Below are 23332 nucleotides of genomic sequence, written 5' to 3'. Positions count from 1 at the left end.
AGTTTTTTAGTAACTCAATTAACAACAAATTGTTCAAGAGGTGTCAGATTTGTGGCGGTAATAACTTAACTTTATAATTTCAATAGACGTGGTTTAAATTTTATCAAAGATATTTCAAAAATAATGATTAATCCGACTCTTACGTACTACAGTAATCTTCCTTCCCAATTTTATTTTAAATAAAAAAGTTAGCATTAAAATTAATGAGTAAAATATATAATGTGTGTCCTAAAATATTAGTAAGAGTAAAATTAATATGGGTTTTTTTATCATGTGCAAATTTGCAAATGTTAAGAAATTTAAAATAGACTTGTCAAAAAAAAAAGAAATTTAAAATAGAAATTTTGTATTGGAACTTGTACATTTAATATTAAATATAATTTTTTTGAATAAATAATTGTTGTTTTCCAAGAAAAAGTTACTACTATTAGTTATTTTAACATGTGCAATGTTGCACATGTTAGACAAACCCAATTAATATTACTAGTTAAAATTAAAATAATAAATTTAAGGTAAAAAAATGTGAGTCCCAAGAAAAATGTCTCACATCCTACCCTGTTGGTTTGGAAATTGGATTTATGGTAGTCATTAGGATCACACATTCACCCATTTGAAATATCGGTGATTGTTCAATCTAGATCAAACAGTTAAAAAAATATATTTTAATTTTATATATAATTAATATTGAGCTTAAACCTAAATCACTTGATCTTAATCAAAGAAAAATGATATTCCTCCAACTATTTTGTGACATTTTTGGTGATAATTTTTCTTCTCATACTCAAACTGTATTCTTACTCTTCTTATTCTTTTATTTTATATGTCGATATCTAAATTTCTTTGAATATTTTGGTTGTACCAAAATATTAATTTTTCAAATAACATTCCTCTAATCAAATGGCCAACAATGTCATTGGCTTGTTGCCACGTACAGACGTACTCCCCCCCATAAAATTGAGTATCAAATTTTATTCCAAAATTAATGGGTATGCATGGGATGCTCATCTACGTAACTCCGAATTTTCAAATAATCTACAATATCATTGTGGTTAACTGACTCAAAACCTATTTTATTTTCTCTCGGTCCCGCTTTAATTTGTAATCGAAAAAGTGATACCATTAATTAACTATAGTTTTTCAGTAAATTATTTATAGTTTTTTTATAAGATCAAAATATATTTTGGCTAAGATTAAAACAAAGCTAGTTTTTTATAATGTAATAAGCACACAACACTTTCGTTGTTTTAATATATTCTCTTTGAACAATTATACAATACTCTCCTTGAATTGTTTTTATAATAATTGATCATGCATGGCGGAACCTGAGATGTTTCAATGGTGGTGTTGAATGATTTTTGAGTGGAGGATCTTCGTCAATAAGGACGCAAGATGAGCTAAATCCCAAAAAAATTCTTTTGCATCGGGTAAGGGAAAAAAATTAACATTTACTTAAAGAAAACATCAAAACCAAAGTTGTTAAAAACACAAGTCTCAAAATCATTAATTTTTAATTTACTCGACCGTAAAATTAAATTAGTAATCTCAGAAATGAAATCGAGTTTATTCAACTGAACACGTGTTAAACTCAAGTAAACTCGCATAAGAGTTTTAAAAGATTTTTTCAACTTTGTTTTCATCTCAATTTTCGCACTCGGTTTCCTTTCTTCTTTGTTAGCTTGATTTTGTTCATATTAGATTTATTCCTTGCAAGTTCAAATTTTGAATTATTAGTTTTATCCTTTATTTTGTAAAGGAAAATGCTAAAGAGTGCCCCTAGGACATTGATTAAGAAGATAAAATTAGAATTATTGCATTGGAAATGGTGAAAAGTGATGAGTTTGACTTTTTAAAAGTTAAAATATTGTTAAATTCAATGCAAACTTACTACTTTATGACACTTGTTAGCATAACCCTTTTGCAAATTATACGCACACACAAAATCAAACTAAAAATATAAAGTCTAAGTTAACAAGTGTGCACCTTTTTATTTGGACAAAGAAGTTCACTTTCTCCATTCAAACCAATTTAAAATAAGGGGTAATTTAGTAAATTGCATTCAATTTCTATTTTTCAATAAAACATTCCAAAAACTATTTTCTTAAATTAACAGAACAACTTTCTGTTTTAATTTGTTTGAATAGTAATAAGTGGGTGTTTTAATTTGTCCAAATAAATAAGTGCACATTTGTTAACTTAAACTTTAACCTTTTTATGTTGGTTTAAGTTATGACAAATTTTATGGTACATTTAAAAATTCGAGTGTAGCGGTACATCAAATCTTTTGTTATGAATAATAATATTAGCATTCCTAAGCTTTCTATATTCCCTAACTCCTATGAGTAAATGGCTTTAGTCATTATCATTTACATTTAGTCCTATGACTCTTCATACACTTGTAACTTACAATATTTGTGTCTTATAAATAGGACCTATATGCAATGTAAAGGACACACTTGTGAAGAGAATAATACAAAAGCTTTCATAATCTTCTTCTTCTTCTTCTTTGATCTTGTTCTTTATGTTTATTTTATAACATCTTTAAATTAATAGTCAAATAAGTTGTAAATTTAATTTTTCTAAATTTTTATTACTCATAACAGAGAATATTGATTATTTTTTACAATAAAGCATAAAAATTCAGTATGATTTTTATAAACAAGAAAGTAATATTTCTCTTATGAAATGACATTTTTTACAATATAAAACTCGATAAATAGTTCTTTATTTTATAAAAATGATTGTTAATTTATATATTTAAAAAGTGGGTAGAAGTAGAAGTAGAAGTTCATGTTTTATATACACACAGTCGAGCTTTACTTGCATAGAAAAATGAGTTTGCTTAAACCATTGATTTTGACATTTCGATAGAATTATATTGTTTTACGATCATACCCAACCGGAGAGATGAATTTATATAGTTGCAAAATACTCAATTCGTGAAAAAAAGAAAGAAACAATGCACACAAAGTTTCAGAAGTACAACTCAAAATTATATTGGAGGTAACAAAGATTATTCTAATACAATGCATATTCTTAAAGCCGCGAGGTCTCACAAAAATAAGAGGGCTTGGTTAGGATATTATATAAAAAAGGCCATTTTTGGCTGTTTGCATTTGCACCAGAATACGAGTTTCCATATTTGAAGTTTTTCTAAAGCCAAAGAGCACCAGCTTCTCTAAGCATTTTCTTGAGTGAGCCATTGAGATGAAGGGTCATGATTATGTTGGCTGAACCCACAAACTTGCCACCAATGAACACTGCTGGAACGCTGGGGTTGCATCCTAATCTTATAAGAGCCCATTCCATTTCCTTCCCCCTCTTATCTTCATCTAGCTCATAGATTGCTGGACCAACACCTTGCTCATAAAATAGCCTCTTAATTGCATGGCTCATCCCACATGAACTCTTGCTAAAGATCACTACCGCCTTTTGCGATGCCAATTTCGATATGCGATCCATCTTAATGTTTGTATATATATGTATTTAATTTGGCACACTTTTTGTAATGTACGTATACGAATATGTTGATTATATGACTTGTTTTTTGCGTTGTCGATAGAAGTTGTCTAAGTGATCTAGGGTTTATGTATAGTTTAGATATCAGGAAATCACCCAAGTCCAAAAGGACTGAGTTAGTGCAATTGTGAGATGAGAATATATAGAAGAGAAAAGATGAAGAAAAATGAGTGAATGGAAGTAATAGAAATGAAAGGTATAGGTTTAATATTTGTGATGTCACATAAATTAAGTTGAAGGGTTTGTGTATTTATATAGATGGAGGAGTGATGACATATATAGAGATATAGTCACGAGAATGTTATGCAATGGATGCATTATTTGGAATCATCCTATAGGGAAGAGAGTGATGAAAAGATGAAAGTTCTAATTCCATGAGTAGATGGGGTTAATATCCTTGATTTGATAGGGACTTGTGTGGTGCTTTACTTCATTATATACACATGGCTACTTCTACTTGTGTGACAAAGAATCCACCATAGGCCCATACAGATAAGCCGATCAGTGCCAAAAGTGGGACCACGAGAATTAGAGGGGGAAAATGGGGGAGGAATGTGAGGTATAGTTCTTTTGGTGGATGAAAGTGCCATTGATTACGTGGGTTTCATGGTGCGTAAAGAATGTCAACTTAGGGAGAAATTCTAATTATTAAATTACTTAGATTAGATTAGATATAGTAATGGATATGTAATAATCATTAAGTTGTATGGTTGGGCTTGATATAGTTTGGAGTTACGGTTTATCTTATTTGATTGTTGAGTTTTATTAAATGTGTTTATTGACATGATTGTTAACAATTACAAGATCAATGAAACCATTTTTCCTTCGGTTCGACTTATTAAGAGATCCTTCGACGAGTTTGACATACCCATATTATTCACACTTGGCGTGAATACCACAAATGTGCCGATTGACTAGTAAATTTTAGCCTATGTGCAGATTCTTGAAATCTGGTTGTTTTGGAGTCTCCTCCTCATGAGTTTTAAAGTCTCAAGTTTGATGATATTTTTGAAACGTGCATGCCTAAAAATATGTGTATAGCTTCTTAGTTTTTTTCCCCTCTTTTTTGGGCATTTGACACTCTTTCGTACAAAAAAAATTAACTTATACTACATATTAATTGACACGAGTGTTATAATTTTTGATTTAATTTGTATGCATGTTATCTATTTATCATCAATCATTTAATATTAGCGGTTTAAACGAGCTCGGCCTATTTAACCCGCTATTTTAAGCGGGTTGAGTTGAGGTTTTGACCTCGGTCTCTTAAGTTGATCTAGCTCGTTTATCCGGGTGAGACGGAGTAGGCCAGCTATAGAGCACTTGAGCAAGTTTAATGGAAAAAAAATATAGAGTACTATATTTTTTAATGTTTGTAATGAGAAATCATGTAGAAATATAACAACAAATCATTAGTAGTCCACTTGGTCTGCTTACCAAAGTGCGATGTACAGTGAAAATTCGAATTACAAATAGGGTGAGCCTAAATTGAGCGAGTCGGCAACGGCATGCTATGCCACCCCTGTTTATTATCCTAATTGAAAAATAAAATATTTATTTTGAGTTAATTTCGTTTATATGACATCAGTGTTATCCAACTAAACTACCGAACAATCTTTCTTTAACAGTATAAGTTTTGTCATTTCTAGAAAAGATATAGAGTATATCTATTTGATTTTGGATAACATGAAAATACACAACACGTGGAATGTGCGTGGCAAGTTGACATGTGGCCACATGACCGATCGAATACTTGCATTCATATTTTTGAGGTCAATATACATCCATGATCATAATTTGACTAAACCAAACAGAATGCGGTGCTCGATAGTGATTAAGAGATTTATTGATAGATGAGAACTTAAATAAGAAAAGCAATATGATTTTGATTACCATAATTTTATATATTTGTGTGCTAGAGTCTAGAGATAATTATGCAAGAATATGAAAACTATAGGATGTTTCAGAATTACTGCCATGCAAACACTACAAACATGAGCGTGGTCGAAAAAGAAGATATAAGAAGATAAAGTCTTTTTAATCGATACTAGCTTCCGTACCCGTCTGTCCGCTTTTTCTACTGCGCTAACGCATGTAACTCATAAACAGTGTGTTTTTCAACATCAATGTTGGTTTAGTTTTCCTTGATATATATATCTTGCAGAAAATTATTAGAATTAAAAGAATGATCAAGCTTGATTAAAAAGAGAAGGATCAAACTTGATAAAAAAATGTAAGATATGTAATACATGCACTTCTTTAACATGGAGTTACTTAAATATACTTAATTTTGTGATGCATACTCATGTATCTATGGAGGATGAATATGCATAAAACATGAGTGACAGTTATGGGGGTGGGTAATTTGATGAAGACATTAATTCTTTCCCAGCGCTAACACAATTTACAAAAACCAATACACATCTATATTATTTTTCGAGCCATTTGAGTCTGTCACAAAATATAAAATTAGTAAAATCTAAGGCAAACTAATAGAAGAAAACAAAACTTTGATAACACATCCAAGTCTTGCAAAGGACGAAGACATTTCAAAAAGAGTGAAAAAATATTTACACATTAGTCATATCACTTATTCATACTTTGCGATATTTTTGATTGAAAAAGTCAATGTAACATAGCAAGTGGAATTTTAATTAAACTGGGGCATATAAGTGGTGTTCTTGTTTGACAAATCTTGCAGAAATAAAAGGCAAGAGCCCTTGCATACAACCACAGCTTCCCTTTTTTCCATTCACGTACCCTCCTTTCCTATCCAAGGATTCAAATCTCTCTCTCTCTCTCTCTCTCTCTCTCTCTCTCTCTCTCTCTCTCTCTCACTCATGGCCACACATGACACGACCATATAACGTAACTGTCCTATTGACCATACAACCAAGCAGTTTCTCGATTCATCAATTATTCAGTCAAGTTTTTAGAGACATTTTTTTCATATAAAAACATTTGATTCTAATTAAGTTTCGGTTCTATGTTCAGTTTGGATTTTTATATTATATTGTTGCAATTAGATGGATTATGTGAAAATTAGTGTTTGCATGTTAGGGTAATCTTCGGGTGATGTTTAGAAACAAATTGAGTGAGTTTGAGGTTGAATACAGAACTTGGAAGGCTCCCATGAGTGAAATGCTTCAAGTTGCCTATATTTCCTTTTATCTATGAGTTTTATCAAATTGTATGGTTAGATTTACAATTTCATACGCTCAACTAAAAATCTCAAGTATTTTGATAAAAACTCATAAAACTCATATACACACACAACTTTCTGCTTGCTATATAGATTTAAGAATCTGTATAAATACTCTTCTATTTCTATCAAAGAATATCCTGAAGCAAATAATTAAAGCACTCCATTAGTAAAAAATTAACTTAACGCATCAATGATAATCAATTATTGGCTGCCCATTTCTACTATAATCAATTCACTTTACAAACTGGAGTACATCATTTCAATGCATCAAAATGATGGACATGTTCAGGATTTAAATTGACATCACAATATTGTTGTCAACAAAGAATTAATTTGGTTCATTAGCAACTTCATTAATATTTTTTGTTTGCTGCAGTCAATGCAAAAAATGAGTGCAATTTATTAAAGAAACAATAACAAACTGAAGTAATGATGTATTTTCTAGCTAGTTAAAACCATAACAGCTTTTTTAATTTAAATAGGTTTATAATTATCAGCAAAGGCAAAACTAATGGAAAATATACCAAACCTCTTGAATTCTAAAAAATCAAGGAATTTTCTAAAAAAAATCAGGGAGTTATTAACAACCCTTAAACTCTTCCTTAAAAAAAACCTTTAAACTCTATTCACATCTATCGTTCTCTTTTATTTCTATCTTACACGTGGTGCATGTCTAACCGCTCTTTTTGCGCATGTCTTTATTGTTGCTGCATGCTGTTATACCCTAATTTTGGACCTAAAAATACTAACTCAATTCTTCTTTTCTTATATTTCAAGTCATTTGAACTATCTATGATCAATTACATTTTTCTCTGCATTTTATTTCAATATTACTTGCAAAATCCACATAAAAGGGTATTTTAGTCATTTCCTGTATCTAAACTCTTTTTTGTCCTTAAAAATGGTTTGAGTCCTTTCAAGAAGTTTGAATAAGTCTTCATTTCAATTCTATGCTAAAATCCATTTCAAAAAAATTGCATTTGAAGTCATCTTGAGTCAGTTTTGCCCCTAGGGGCATTTTAGTCTTTTCATGTGCTAAAACTCTGTTTAAGTTCTAAAATTTGTCCCTGAGTCTTTTCAATTGGTTTAAATAGACTCTTGCTTTAATTTCATGATAATTTTGGCAGAGAGAAGTTACTTTGAAGTACCTCATTTAAGTAGTTGGTTCATTTTAGTCCGTTTTGTCAATTTTAATCGTTTCACTTTACGTTTATTTCAAATTACATTTTTTAATTCAATTTTATTATTTTTTTGTCCTAAAGTTTCCAAATTTGCATTCAAGTCCTTTTTTAATAATCTTCCTTTTTGCAGAATAGGCCTTTTAATTTCACATTTTTGCATAATAGTTCTTTTGGTTTCGAATTTTTTTTAAGTCTTTTTGTTAAAATTGCAAAGCAGTCCACATTTTGTCCAGGATTATTTTCTAGTCCTTGTTTAAAATTTGCAGGTTAGTCCTTTTAAAGTGCCAGAATTGCAGAAGGGCCCTTGAGTCCAAAATTGATCCAAGGACGAATTAGTTACAAAGTCCAGACAGGTGGCAAGCACACATTGGCTATCATGAACACATGTCACCTATATAAAGGCCCAATCATCACAGTCCCAAAACAGAACGAAACAACTCAGCAAAAATTCAGTGCCACATCACAAACAAATTTCACATTCTCTCTCCATTCAGTTACGATCCAAAATCAGGATCAATCAAGAACACAGAAGAACAATCACAAACCCTAGGTCCTCAGAATCAAAATTCAACACAATTCCAATGAATTGGTGAGAGTTCTCAGAGATTCGAAGCTGAATCATCATCACTGAACTCAAACCACTGCAATTCAAGCACAAATTCGGAGAATTTGTACGATCACAGTGGAGAAGAAGAGGAATTGAAGAAAGATTCGAATCAGTGAAGAAGAAGAAGATCAAGCACCGATTTATTTTCGGTTTCGAAGCTTACCAGAAGAGCCAAAAGCTTGCAAGGATCTATCTCGTTCGAATCTCCAAATCAAACTCAGGTAAACACACAAATCCTTCTCGTTTTAACCTTAAATCATCATCGAAGGTTCGTAGTAAAAGATAAACGGTGAATCGAAGTGAAGATCCTGAAAAGCTTTTGAAAAATTTCAAAGTCGAAACCCTAATTTCAAAAATCATGAAGATTCACCGTTTATTTTCCAAATCAAAGTGTATAATCATCATCAGTGAAGAAAATAGGACGAATTAGGGTTTAGTTTCGAAAAGATTAGGAAAATTTCTTGAAACCCTAGAACGTAGATTCAAGTGTAGATCTGTTCAAATCCATGCCTTATTTCAAAAAACAAGTTTAAGAATCATGAAGAGGGGCCAAAGACGAACACAACGACATAAGTTTTTTCAGAAAAGAGTTCAGGTGCGGCGGCGCCACCGGCGAGCCACCGCACCTCCTCCGTTGTGTTCGTCGGAGAAGATGACCAGGAGAGAAGAGAGAAGTGAGAGTTTCTCTCACTAGGATGAGAGAAGAGAGAGAAGTGAACGTAGGAAATGGACTGGACCGGCAGGTTTGGGGTTTTATAAGCCCCTGCACCGGTCTGGTTCAATCCTAGTTCACTTGGCTTTCGTTCGTGGCCACAGGATTTAGGGTTTGATCCGTTCGGATCAATCCAACGCTCCCCAGTCTCCCTTGAGACCCAGATTCGTTTAGGTTTGGGCTTGGGCCTGCTTCTTTGTTTTTTTTCTTGTTTTTTTTGCTATACGCACCAGCTGTGTTGATTCCTGCACCTCTTGCATATTAAAATTTTCATTAAACCTTTAGTTAATTTTCTACATGATTTTGGTACTTTTTTCTTGTTATTTTCATGATATTTCCATGTGTAAAAAAGGGATGGAAAATATATGTGAATTTTTTGTGATATTTTGTTACTTTTGTGCAATTTGTGTTTTCTTTGGTGTGTTTTGATCTTAGTATTTGTGTTTTCTTTGGTGTGTTTTGATCTTAGTAATTTGATGCATGAAGTTGATCATTGACATGTGATTTTGTGATGCTCCTTTTCACATGGTGATATGTTTATGTCACTGCTTGTGTTAATACCCTTTGCTTTCTTGCATTACAAGTCACATTATATTTTGTAAATATGTAAATAAATGTGTGGAGGATGTCTATGTGTTTTCATATCTTTTAGTGTGATCTTGACCTATAATTGTTCATATTGCTACAATACCTAAAGCTATTTGAAAACAAGCATGACTTGAACAATCATAGGTCATGGTCTTGGTTCTAGTATTATTAGCATTTTAGGTCCTTTTTGTGCTATGTTTTGCCTCTAACTTTCACTATCTTTCTATCCCTTTTTTCTTTTCTACTATTCAATGCCTATTATTACTAACCATTTTGTTCATTATTTCATAAGCATCTCCATCTCATCTCATATTCATCTTTATCTTCTTGCAATTTAATTTCATGCAAAAATTAGAATGTAAAACTTAGGAAATTTTGTAATATTTCTCCTATGCTTTAAAATTCTTGCAAGACCATAGAATGTATCTAGGCCAATGATGTAATAAGGACTATGGACTCTAATAATGTACACCGACACAAGCACCGACACATGCACACACATCACATAGATATTTTTAGATGTATGCTTAGGTTATGCATGTTTAGATGTATGTTTAGGATTGTATGTTTAGATGAATGCTTAGGCTTCATACTTAGAAAAACCAACTTTCCAAAAAACTTGAATAACATCACTCAAATAATTTTCCAAAGAAACCTTGGGATCAAAATCCCATTGAATTTTCCCTTTATTTTCCTAATAAAAATCTCAATGAACTTTAATCAAACTTTGACTTCCTTTCTCAAAATAACTAATCAAACCCCACTTTTTCTTAAAACTCATGCCTTTGAGGCCTCTCTCTCTCATTCTTCAAAATTCCATTTTCAAACTTAAAATCAACCAACAAAAACAAAAATATTTTTGGAAGAGAACTACGGTGGATTTGATCCCTTGAACGGGTACGTAGGCAAGGAACAAAATTCCTTCAATTCAAATAAAATAAAAATTCAAACACATTCTTCTCCCTCCAATTCTTCACTTAGAATACTCTTAGGCCTAATATCACTTTCAAATAGCATTTAAAAACAAAGCGCGCGCGTAGAAATTAAAGACGGTTCCTATAGGATACTATAGTCGTTATGGGTGCCTAACACCTTCCCGTAGCAAAAACAACTCCCGGACCTCGATTCTCAAGGGTTTTGCTTATTTTTTTTCCCTTCCCAAGAAAAAATAAGATATCACCGGTTAAAAAGGTTCAAACGTAATCAATGTTTGACACCCGAAAACCAAGATAAAACACATGCTAGTAATAATTAGAAGGAAATAAATTGGTCCCCCTATTTTACTTAACATAGGGTCACCATTCATGGAACGTTGTTTTTTTACAAAAAAAAAACACGCTCTCTGTTCTGCCTATACAATCAGAGATTTACTCTAATCATAGGTAGTTACCATTTTTATATTGGAATGAAAAGAGAAATTATTCAGATACTAATAAGAACATGCTGAATTCGACCTTTTTTGAAAGAAGAGAGACCAAACAATGTAAAAAGAAAAAGAACTTGTAGTCATATCATATGCAATGAAGTTATGAAATATAAGTTGTCATTCGTTGTTCCGCCGCATCCCTCCAAATGTAATTGCCAAAGAACTGATCAATGCACTGAATCTGAATCAAACAAAAAAAAAAAAAAAAAAAGAGGAAAATGAAAGCGTACAACAGGGACCGTTCAACAACACCTGTTATTGTTGGGTTTTTTTCTTCTTGATCGTTGAATGAAATTAATACGTAACATAATCACATCATTAACATGAAATAAATAGAAGAAGGGAACAAATGTGAAATAAATCAATTGAATCAAAGAAAATAGTTTGAGAAATTCAAAAAAAGAATGAGAGAATCGGGGTCATACCCTCCACGATGCCACTACCAAAATTGATGTCATTGCATGATAGTGGGATGTTGGTGTCACCGTCACATATCCATGTCTTTATCGTCGCCTCCCTGTTGTGGTCGTTAAAGGCAGGAAGTCGTTCTAACTCTCTCATTAGCACAAATTTCCATCAAGTTATGACTGTTATGTCTATGAACTTCTTTTTGTTTTGGTGTACTGTGATTGGAAATTAGAATTTGAAAAAGAAACTACATTTGACAAAATTTATATAACCGTGTATCTAATCTATTAGGTGTGGTGGTTAAATTTTGTAACCCATTATCCTAAACCGGTATTCCTATAATGCTTCCCCTTTTCAAAATTTTCACATGAATGTACGCTTATTAATGTATCGTTGATTAAATGTGGTTTTTTCTAGATTACCCTCTCTTATTTAGAGGGTATTTACCCCCTCATGATATCAACCAATCAAAATGTAGTATACATTGGCAACATTAAATGTCAAATAAATGAGTAACTTTTTTCTATAAAAAAAAAAAATCAATTTTAGGTAACTTTTCATACTTTTAATTTTTATTTAATTATAGACAAGATTACATTATAGGTCCTTTATCTTATTTATTTGTAACACTTTGGTCCTTTATCTTTATTTTTTTCCGTTAAGGTCTTTTATCTCTCATAAAAGCACATATACATCATTTTTCTCATTTTTATATTAAAAAAATATATAATTTTATTTTTTAAAATATATTTTTATTAAAAATGAAAAAAAATCCAGAAATATGATGAAGATGTTCATCGTCTTCATCTTCTTTCTTTGAATCTTCATCATCTTCATCGAATCAGAAAAAATTCTACACAAATATATCTCAAAATATCATGAATTAATGTTATGTTCACCTCAAATCTTCTTTTAAACACAAAAATCAAAACTCTATAGAAAAGAGATTTAGTTTCATCACAAAAAAAAAAAAAATTAGTTATATAAATTGTCACACCGTATATTATTATTATTTTCTAACTCAATATTCAAACCCTGCATAAAAATAAACCCAAAGTTTAGAGCAGCTTTGCACATCAATTTTGTTGTTTCCGGAACAATCTTAACTTTTGTAAAACCTAACCCTTCCGCCAGTGACTAAGCCTCCACCATCCGCCTTGCAACATTTGTGAAATTAAGGTTTTGATTTTTGTGTTTAAAAGAATATTTGAGGTGAATATAACATTAATTCATGATATTTGGAGATATATTTTAGTAGAATTTTTTTTATTTAAAGAAGATGATGAAGAGTCAAAGGAAGAAGATGAAGATGATGAACATCTTCATCATATTTCTGAATTTTTTTTTTCATTTTTAATAAAAATATATTTTTAGAAATAAAATTATGTATTTTTAAAAATGAGAAAAAAGATGTATATGTGCTTTTAAGAGAGATAAAGGACCTAAACGGGAAAAAATAAAGATAAATGACCAAATTGTTACAAAAAAATAAGATAAAGGACCCCAAATGTAATCTTGCCTTAATTATATTTAGTTGTTCAATCTTAATTAGTTTACACGACAAGACTGGCTTAGAACAATTAAAATTTCACATCAAATTTCTTTCATCTGAATGTCCTTAAATTTATCCGTTACATTCATAAAATTTCTTCTTCCCATTTTGATTGTTCAATTTTGTCGTTCTAAACTGCCGCATTTTTCAATTTTCGTGAAAATCGTCGTCGTTCGTTTGATTTCAAATATCGTGAGAATTATCGTTATTTCCAGAACCACGTCAGATATGGTGAGTTGATTTTTCTTTTTGATTTGATTTTTCTTGGTTGTGAGGTAGTTAATTATAACAATTGAGCAAGTCATATGTTATACTTTAAGGATTGCTAGCAGGTGTTGCTGCTGTGATGTTTTGGGAGTTTGCTAGCATTTTTTTCGGTTGCTGCTGATATGGTTATGTCACGAGGCTTTTGTTCTTTTGTTTGGACTTAAAGGCTTTGGCTGATAGTGGGGTAGGTCTATGCGTGTTAGCAGATTTTATTAGGTTGGCTACTTAAATAAAAAAAAAGTCACGATACCTGACACGGTTCTAGAAACAACGACAATTCTCACTATAATTTGAAACTGCAGCAGTTTGGAATGACAAAATTGAACAATCAAAATGGGAAGAAAACGAAAAAGAAACAAGAATTGATCAATAGGGAAGAATAAAGAAGAAATTTGAATGAGGGAGATGTTTTTGTTCTCACGTTCGGGGTTGTGGAATGGAAGAAATTTTATGAATGTAAGTGATGAATGTAAGGACATCCAGATGAAAGAAATTTGATGTAAAAATTTTATTTGTTATAAGTCTTGTAGTGTAAATTAATTAAGATTGAACACCTTAATATAATTAAATAAAAGAGTAAATTACACTCTTCTCCCCTCAAAGATTCTTGAATTACATTCCCCTCCCCTGTTATGTTAAAATATACACTCCCCTCCCCTCTTATTCCAAACATATTAGAAAACATTTCATTCCCCTCCCTTAAGAGAAGCTTGAATTACATTCTTCTCTCTTCTTATGTTAAAATCTACACTTTACTTCCTCAATAATCTAGCAAAAATAAAATAAAATAATCTAACACACTTAAAAAAAAAGTACCACGGGTCTATTTTAACATAATCAAAATTTGAATACATATTTTTCGCTATTTTTTAATCACAATTACATTAACATATAATTTTAAACCCTATTATAAAATATGAAACAACCAAAAAATAAAATTACAATAATTACTAAATACAATAAAATATGGTTATATAAAAATTAGTTTTATACTATAAATTATAAACTTAATAGCAAAATATTTAAGTTTAATTACCATTGATATTTAAATTATAAAGAAATGAATTTATTTTTCTTAAATGGTGGTTCAAAATTAGTATATATCATAAAAATATTTATTTATGTTAAAATAGATTAAAGTGTAGTACATATTTAATTATTAAGGAAGAGGGTTGTAATTCAAGCATCTTAGAAGGAAAGGAGTGTAGATTTTATTTTTAAAGGGAGGGAAGTGTATATTTTAACATAAGAGGGGAGGGGAGTGTAATTTACTCTAAATAAAAATTAAAAGTATTAAAAGTTACCTTATGATTAAGATGAACTTTTTTATTTTTAGAAAAAATTGATTCATATATTTGACATTTAATGTTGTCTATGCATATTACATTTTGATTGGTTAATATCATGAGAGGGTAAATTACCCCCTAAACAAGAGAGGGTAATGTAGTTCTCACCATTAAATGTTGTGTAAATGTTTTGCAATTGCATCATCTGGCAAGTTATTAGAGGAGTTTGTGCATTGTGAACCTTTGGCAAATACACCCTCCAATCACTATTATAAGCAAACGTCTACATTTTATTATAAATCACATAGTAGAAAATTGAACATAATGAAATAGAGTAGAAAAGCAAACAAAATGAGAAATCATGTGAGCAGCTATAAATTAACTGAACCATAAAATGATGGAATATTTGTTAAAATGTATCAGAAAAAAATTAGTGAGATTAAAAAAAATATAATAGACCAGCAACTCCAATTCAAAATCTCAAAATAGAAATCTGTTAAATTTCCCCCATAGAAACATAAATTTCATTGCTATAATGCTATGTACAAATCAGCATCCCTCGATACCCTTTATGTTTATTATATTGGAAAATGCTACATATCAAGAATGGATTTTCTTGATGAATTCAAGAATGACATGGCAGAATAATCACCCTTAGATTTTAATCTTATTTATTAAAGTTTCATAAAAAAAAATATATAACACCAACCACCCCATGATTTCCGGCCAAGCTGAGATTTTATTAGCTAACATTAATTTCGGGACAATTTCTTGATAAAATCTTTCTTGATAAATAGCATTGCTCTTTTTCAAATCAGCGTTGCTATTTCAAGGGAAGAAAATCTTCCCGAAAGCATCCCGAAAGCCTTTCAACCGTTGGATAGCTGATTTGTTTGGAATTCAGGTGCTAAAAAAAAGGAAAGGAATTGATGACATGCAAAATTTACATGGTCGTGAATTTGTCGGCATAAAAGCTGTCGGGAGACATATCATTTCCCTTTTCAAATTTGGTAAACCTACAGCCGGTTCCACCTGTATATATTTTTTGGAATATTTGCAATTAGTGAGGGTAGAATAGGAAAGAAAAAAGGCTACACCAAAAGAAAAGTATTGCCTTTATTAATAGGTATAATATAATAAGAAAGAACAGTTACGTTTTTCAAATTTGGTAAACCTACAGTCGGTTCCACCTGTATATTTTTTTTGGAATATTTGCAATTAGTGAGGGTAGAATAGGAAAGAAAAAAGGCTACACCAAAAGAAAAGTATTGCCTTTATTAATAGAAGTGAGGGTAGAATAGGAAAGAAAAAAGGCTACACCAAAAGAAAAGTATTGCCTTTATTAATAGAAGATAGATGAGTTGAATTCGCTAGTTTTGAATTGAGGAAATGTTTTTTTTTTAACACATTCTCTTTGATTGATTAAAATTCACACGAGACACACAAAAATTATATGGGATTCACATGTGAATTTTAACTAATTAAAAAGAATATATTGAAAAATGTGTGCAAAAACATGTATCGTTAACATTTTTCTTTAGAATTTAAAACTCTCAAACATCATGCGTGTTAATCAATTGCGCTAAACCCCTCTGGTAAAAGAAGATAGGGATATGATAAGAAGAGAGACGTAAATTATCGGAGCTTTAGAGACATTTGAGATGTGGTATAGAATATAGAGAAATTTAAATTAATGGAAGTGATCCAAGTCTGTGACCAGTGACGGACCCCACGTTGGCCATTATGTAGGTCAAGACCCTCACTTCATTTCTCATTTACTTGTTTATATAGTTTATATATGTCTCATGCATAAATTTGGCACCACCTTGAGAAGAGAAAAAACACCATCTCTTGCCTTTTTGTTGTGTTTTTAATTAATATTTTAACTATTGGTAAGAGCACTCTAACATTTGATGAGATATGATATGATAATGTCTTTATAAGTGTGGACAATCCTCACTTTAGAAGTGATCATTTTGTAAGGGAGTATTACTTTTTCCACCATATGCCTTTCCTCGCGCACCCTTTTTTTTTTTTCAATTTTACCCTCGGTACATTCCGGATTATATAATCTGAAACGAACCAGTGCACAGAACTGAAACAGATTTGCATGTCATTGTGGTTATTATAATTTTTTTCCAATAAATCAGTATATATGTTTGTATAAAAGACAATTAACTTAAATATTATATCAAAAAATGATTATATATATATATCATTATACCAAAAAAAGTTGAATTTATATCATTACACATTTCACCTAATGATATACATTTCAACTAAACTAATGATATATATCTAATCTATGGCGCCGAAAGATCAATGGGACTATGATCCACTTCAACCTTCACACCAGGAGCAGGACCAGCACCAACCCTCTCATCGGGATCAAGATTTTCAACAATATACAATTCTTCATCATCTTCTATGACCGCTACACCCGTCGCCCGACTTAGCTCATTATAATCTGCCATCCGACTGACATATCTATCAGGCCAAGTGTTTGCATCCTCTCGATGGTATTGTCTCCATAGAGCGGAAGTGGGAGGAATCGGACAACCATCCTTCAATTTCAAGGCCATAAAATGGTTGTCATTCACATATGCCAGACAACACAACAAGATCGATAGTTGGAGGCGGCGGTGGACCACATAGAGGGAAAAAGGTTTTTGATTTCCCAATGGACAACACATATCCGGCATTGTCATCCATTTATCTCGTGGTGCATTGCCAATACCGGAGTAGGATAGAGCGTCTGAGACCTCGTTATATCGCCTATCATCATTAATCATCCTCCGATAGCGGTCATTTTCTACACCGATAAGCTCTTTGTAAAGGTTGTACTGGACTAATACGTGATCATCAACAGTCAAGTTCCGTAGGACTGCAACTGCTCGGAACCCACAATGGCAATCACTGGGTACATCCGTAACCTTTTCAATAAAGCCATGCATCCAAATTGGGATTTGGTATTTGTGTGGTATGTGGACTTCAACGGGTGTTGACTTCTTTGGATTTTTTGGAATTGGCTTAGGAGGAGTAGGAGACATGTTGCTTTTCCGTGCACTCTTTCTACTCGTCCCTGTTGACCGTGTCTGTGAACCCTGTGTTTCTTGCTCCTGGGAGTCAACAATCTCCCATAGGGAAGGGGACTGCCTTGTCGATCGAATGCTTTGCTTATCTTTCTTTGGAGCTCCTTTGGTGGTGACCTTATTTGGCGGTGGACGCATAGAGGTGGTTTCCGGTAAAACAAATTGTCGGAATTGTTCTTTCAAATGCACCTTCATGTTGTAATCGGCGTCCTTGAATCGGGCCTACAATGTGTAAAAAACTGTCATTATTGTTGCTGATGGAAAACAGTCAGAAACATGCATTCTGTTACCACTACTGATACAGTCCGGATTTTATTTTCCGAACCACATAAGGTACTCCGGATTATAAAATCTGAAACCTCCCGATACACCCCATGCATGAGCCTTAAATGCACTTGCATGGGGCGTAAATGCTACCTCTCCGAATTATATTTTCCGGAACCCATCAATTATGTCCGGAATATATAATCCGGATTGCACCAGTGCAGAATACAGAAACAGAAATCCTGGGCAGAACATAAACAGAGACAGTTTTGAAAAAAAATACCTGGAGAATATCCCATTCTGGCAATAGAGAGATGTCTTCTTCTTTTTGAAGCTTCGTGTCAACCTCGTACTCGAACCTCAACCTCTTCCAGTGGGTGTGAATTTCTTCCAAACGGATGGCAGTGCCGTTCTTGATCTTCAAAGCTATCATACACGCACATGGTAATCCGTAAGTGATCAAACTCAAACAACCACATCTAGATTTATCCGTACCAATTTCAAGTGCTTTATTGTACTCCACAACGAGATGATACAAAGCTTCCCTTGAAATGTTCCGGATCAACCTAGACCACAACACCTTGTCTTTGAACCGATGTTCAAGCATGATAATGCTCGTCTGAAACGAAGCATGTATTGCGGTATGTTGCAACTCTAGCATGTCATGAACGGATTTCCAGTTTGTGCTCAAATCACCCATAATACTACTCAGATACTTTTTCAACCGAGCGTGTGCAGATTCAGCTCTGTTTGTTGTAATATTCCCCATATGAAGGTTTTTGTCAACCCAAAACCTCACAAACTTCTCCTTATCCAGATCCAAAATTGTTTTTTCAACATATTCCAAAAACTTGGGAAATTTTGCGCATACAACTTTGAACCGGGTCCAATTATCAATATATGCTTCCTCCGTTTCGGAGTCCACAATATACATCCATGCAGCCATCACAGTCTTCACCACCGAAGCCGGCTTGATCGCTTCCCCATTCTTGCCTTTGACATCCTTCACTTTGCAATCCAATTTACACTTTGCTCTCACATTTTGTCCAATGTGATATGAGCACAACAGAGTAGTAGCTTTAGGGAAAACCTTTCCCACAACATTGATCAAAACATTATCCCGATCAGTGACAACTACTTTGGGATAAAGATCTTTGGAGTGCAACATCTCACGACACCTCTCAAGAGCCCAATAAACATTGTCTTGCCTCTCAGACAGCATATAGGCAAAAGCAATAGAGTATGTTTTCATGATAGAGGTATTACCGACAAACTCAAGCAATGGAAGACGATACTTGTTTGTCTTGTATGTTGAATCCAACACAAGCACCGTGGAGAACATGTTAAACAACTTGATAGAATCTGGATGTGCCCAAAAAACATCACTGACTTCATCAGAATCATGATACTTCCTACAATGATAAACGTAACCATTATCAACCAAAGACTTCAAGAGATGTTGCATGTCATTCCTCGTACCCCTAATGGACCGCCTATACTTGTAAGTAGCGTTATAAACGTGTTTGATGGTAGTTGAAGTGGTACGGTTCCTCTTCTTTAAGTTGGTAAGCATTTGCCTCGGAGGAACGTTTGATTCCACCATCTCTTCAAGGTGAACACGTTCATTTGGGTTTAGACGAACGACGGTTTTATGACCTTTCAACACATCTGTCATGCCATGGTTGTGTTTACCATCACCAACTTTGAGGCTCCAAACACCACCAGTCAACAAATAACCTCTCAGCCTAAACGAACACCCGCATTTAACCGAACCAGCTATCTCACGCCGACTTTTTCTCTTGTACTCGGTGTATGAACCTCCCCTTTCACATATCAAAGTAACAAATGCATTTCTTCCGTTGCCACCATTATCGGATTTACCAATAACAGTGGAAAAACCAAGCTTCCTAGCTTTCTCCCGAACCCACTCCAACAAATCATTGCGTGTTGCAAACATGTGTTTGGTGGTAAAATGTTCTCGCTGGTCAATACAAACAGCAACAACTGGAGGAATAGGAGGAGGAGCATCCTCTACTTTCAGGGGTGGTGGTGGGGGATTCTCGGATTTGGCATTTCCGGAATCATGCGCATCTTGAAGTAAAAGAAGCGGCAACACAACAAGAGGTTCATTCTGAGGTAGATCATCATTTGGGGGATCAACAGGAACAACCATGACTGAAAACAGTGTGAAGCAGAGTCAGAAAATGAACACAGTTTCTGCACTGGTACAGTCCGGAACACGTAATCTGGATCACATGAATGCAGTCCGGATTACATATTCCGAAAAAGTACTGCAAAGATCATACAACGTGATCAAATGTGAATCGCCTAAAAATCGACTAGGGAAAGGTTTATATACACATTACCTTTGCATTCAGTCGAAAATGATGATGTTAACCCCCCTTGATGGTCAGATTGCTGCTCCAAACCATCTTTTCGCCCAAATGGAGTGTTTTTTAGAGGTGTGGGGAGTGTTTTTGATAAAGGTGGTCTGCTTCAGCTAGGTTCTGGAGAACTATATATACCCTATCTGTCCGGATTACGTTTTCCGGAAAGAAACGACTACTTTTCCCGCCTGGTTTAAATACAGGGGTGCAGATTTCCTTCTCCGGAATACAACCATTTTGTCCGGATTATGTTTACCGGATTGTATTTCACCCTGACCAAAGCCATCTTTCACAAGTCCCATGGGGCAGGGTGATTTCCAAATCATTTCGGATTATATGATCCGAATATTGTCCGGATTACATAGTCCGGATGAAGGGTATTTTGGTCAAAAAAATAGGGCGCGCGAGAAGGCCATATGGTGGGAAAAGTAATACTCTTAGTAAGGTTGAGTTAGGTCCAACCCAAATTTTAAGATGATATTAGAGTCTATCTAAGATTCATTGGGCCGCTTGCTTCCACTATCGAGTCACTTAGGTTATGCTTCAAATGTTCAGTTATAAGGGATGTATTAAAAGTTTCAATGATATTTTAGGATTGAGTTAGGCTAATTCAAATTCTAAAAATGATATGTAAGTACATTTTACCTTCACTATACAAAAGTTCTGGGTCCGTCCCTGTTTGTGACGATCAATTGTGAATTTTATGCATTTGCTTTCTACACATGTTACTTTGTGGCGGAATATAATTTTTGGACTCATTTATGTGTTGGTGGATGTAAATTACATGAAACATCTCAACAATTAGTTGCAAAGTGATTTTTTTTGTTGGTAATATTTAGAATTTATAGTGTTAGATTGGTTAGACATTAGTTGTGTATACCAGCTAGCTAGTGTTATCACTTATCAGTTATGGAACATCTCAACAGAAGAAACAGACTATTTGATGAGTGTCTAAGTAAAAAAATAGACTAATAAGAAAGAACAAAAAATCACGAGAGTGTTCGTTGCCGTCTCTCTCATTGTATTTCAAGATTAGCATAATGAGAGATTATTAATCAGGGATTCATATTTGGAAAGGGCATTGCTATTTTTAGCGAGAAGCAATTTCACGAGCCTTCGTGAATTCAAGGCCATTGTTAGATTTTGTTTGGCATTAATCAAGGATGGTTGGAAAAAAAGATGACATCATGCTACATTATCAAGATACACAATACAAAGGTGGTCGTGATAACTTTGCTTTAAATTTTGTCGTGATCTCCAGCATTTTCCATTTGGAAAAAGCTATATATCGCGACAAAATGTAATGCGAATTATCCACGACCGTTGTGCATGTACCCCACCACTTCCCATGTATTCATGTTTTTTTTAATTTTTTTTTTTTATAAAAAAACTAAGCGAATATATGATAAACCTACCTAAAGCTCCTTTAGTACAAGATGTACCAAAGGAAGCTAAAATGTTCAGATGATACAATAATACAAACAAATGTTCAGATGATACAATAATATAAACAAACTACTATACAATAGCTGAAAGAAAATAAAAAAATTATGTTACAGCTTGAAAACATAACAAATGATTCAATCTCCAAATCATGTACTCAAAATCGAAAGGGGCATAGTACAATTTTAGCCACCGATAAGCTTGAAATTTAACATTTTCCAATAAAGAGGAAAGTTGTTCCGTCTTATTATGAAAATGCCTCCTATTGCGATCCTTCCAAATAATAAAAAGAACTGAAATCCAAACTATGTTAAAAGTCAAACGAGACTTGTTGGAAAAGCCCCCAAGACCCCCAGACTGAATAAAATACTCAATTAACGGGCCATTAATAGCCGTGGAAAAACCTAGTCAATCCGATATCAATAGCCAAAGTTGACTGTAGAAAACACAAGTAAAAAACAAATGGTCTTGATCCTCCACCATGTCACAAGTAAACGTGCAGAAAGAATCGTTGTAATCCAAAATGTTTCTCTTAAATAGATTCATTTTTGTTGCCAATACATTAAGGTACAAACGCCAAATAAAAAAATTAACCTTAAGTGATATTTGCTTAAGCCACAAAACATGATTAAAACGATCATCAACACCAATTTCATAAGTTGTCAAAAGATTATAAGCACTTTTGACTATGTATCGATGGGAAGAATGAAGCTTCCAAATCCACCTATCAGTCACACCAACCTGCAAAACAACAAGTGACAGCTGCTTCGCACACTCCCTCACCAACCCTTCCTCCCAAGCAAACAATCTCTCACGCTACTCCCAAGCCTCACCATGTGATTCCCAATCATCTCTGCATCTATGGATAATTTATTAACAACAACATCATACAACCTAGCATATCTAACATCAAAAGATACACCATCTAACCAAGGGTCCTTCCAAAACAAAGTAGAAGCTCCATCACCCACTGTCTAATAATATTATCCGACAACCACCTGTCATCTAACAAAGCACCCCCAATTCGAATATGATGCAAGTGTTGCCACCACACTGAACCCACTCCTCGACCAACACATAACCACCCCCTGTTTTATCTTGTTTTCGGGTGTCAAACATTGATTACGTTTGAACCTTTCTAACCGGTGATATCTTATTTTTTCTTGGGAAGGGAGAAAGTAAGCAAAACCCTTGAGAATCGAGGTCCGGGAGTTGTTTTCGCTACGGGAAGGTGTTAGGCACCCATAACGACTATAGTATCCTATAGGAACCGTCTTTAATTTCTACGCGCGCGCTTTATTTTTAAATGCTATTTGAAAATGTTTATTAAACCTAAAAGGATTCTAAGTGAAGAATTGGAGGGAGAAGAATGTTTTTGGATTTTCATTTTTAGTTGAA

At 33.3% G+C, this 23332-nt stretch overlaps 2 protein-coding genes and 1 long non-coding RNA gene across 3 annotated transcripts; 1 reads left to right on the top strand and 2 right to left on the bottom strand.

The window, feature by feature from the left end:
• Window positions 1–2968: 2968 nt before the first annotated feature.
• On the bottom strand, window positions 2969–3898 carry LOC146944353 (Glutaredoxin family protein). The gene has a single exon (XM_085742745.1). The coding sequence runs from the start codon at window positions 3457–3459 to the stop codon at window positions 3151–3153; it is 309 nt and encodes a 102-aa protein (XP_085598871.1). The 5' UTR covers window positions 3460–3898; the 3' UTR covers window positions 2969–3150.
• An 8552-nt stretch (window positions 3899–12450) lies between these two features.
• Window positions 12451–14064, top strand: LOC146944352 (uncharacterized). Its single transcript, XR_015028135.1, has 2 exons — window positions 12451–13426; window positions 13528–14064. It is a non-coding gene; the product is annotated as an uncharacterized LOC146944352 (long non-coding RNA).
• A 2987-nt stretch (window positions 14065–17051) lies between these two features.
• On the bottom strand, window positions 17052–20817 carry LOC146944351 (PKS-NRPS hybrid synthetase cheA-like). The gene is made up of 3 exons (XM_085747941.1): window positions 20748–20817; window positions 18388–20279; window positions 17052–18062 (listed from the first exon to the last, which is right to left on the bottom strand). Exons 1-3 carry the CDS (start codon window positions 20815–20817, stop codon window positions 17052–17054), a joined length of 2973 nt encoding a protein of 990 aa, XP_085604067.1.
• Window positions 20818–23332: the final 2515 nt, after the last annotated feature.

This window comes from Medicago sativa, chromosome 2 (genome assembly GCF_051527215.1).
Source record: "Medicago sativa cultivar Bolivia chromosome 2, Bolivia_mono, whole genome shotgun sequence".
Classification (NCBI taxonomy): Eukaryota; Viridiplantae; Streptophyta; class Magnoliopsida; order Fabales; family Fabaceae; genus Medicago; species Medicago sativa.
The sequence above is the reverse complement of the archived record's forward strand: the minus strand, read 5'-3'. Positions and strand labels throughout refer to the sequence as shown.

Excerpts from the sequence above, each read along its gene's own strand:
- LOC146944353 (XM_085742745.1), bottom strand. The coding sequence starts at position 3,459 with ATGGATCGCATATCGAAATTGGCATCGCAAAAGGCGGTAGTGATCTTT.
- LOC146944351 (XM_085747941.1), bottom strand. The coding sequence starts at position 20,817 with ATGATTTGGAAATCACCCTGCCCCATGGGACTTGTGAAAGATGGCTTT. Across the intron at positions 20,280-20,747 it reads TCAGGGTGAAATACAATCCG|TCATGGTTGTTCCTGTTGAT; the intron begins GTAAACATAATC and ends CACTGTTTTCAG. Across the intron at positions 18,063-18,387 it reads CAGAATGGGATATTCTCCAG|GCCCGATTCAAGGACGCCGA; the intron begins GTATTTTTTTTC and ends TACACATTGTAG.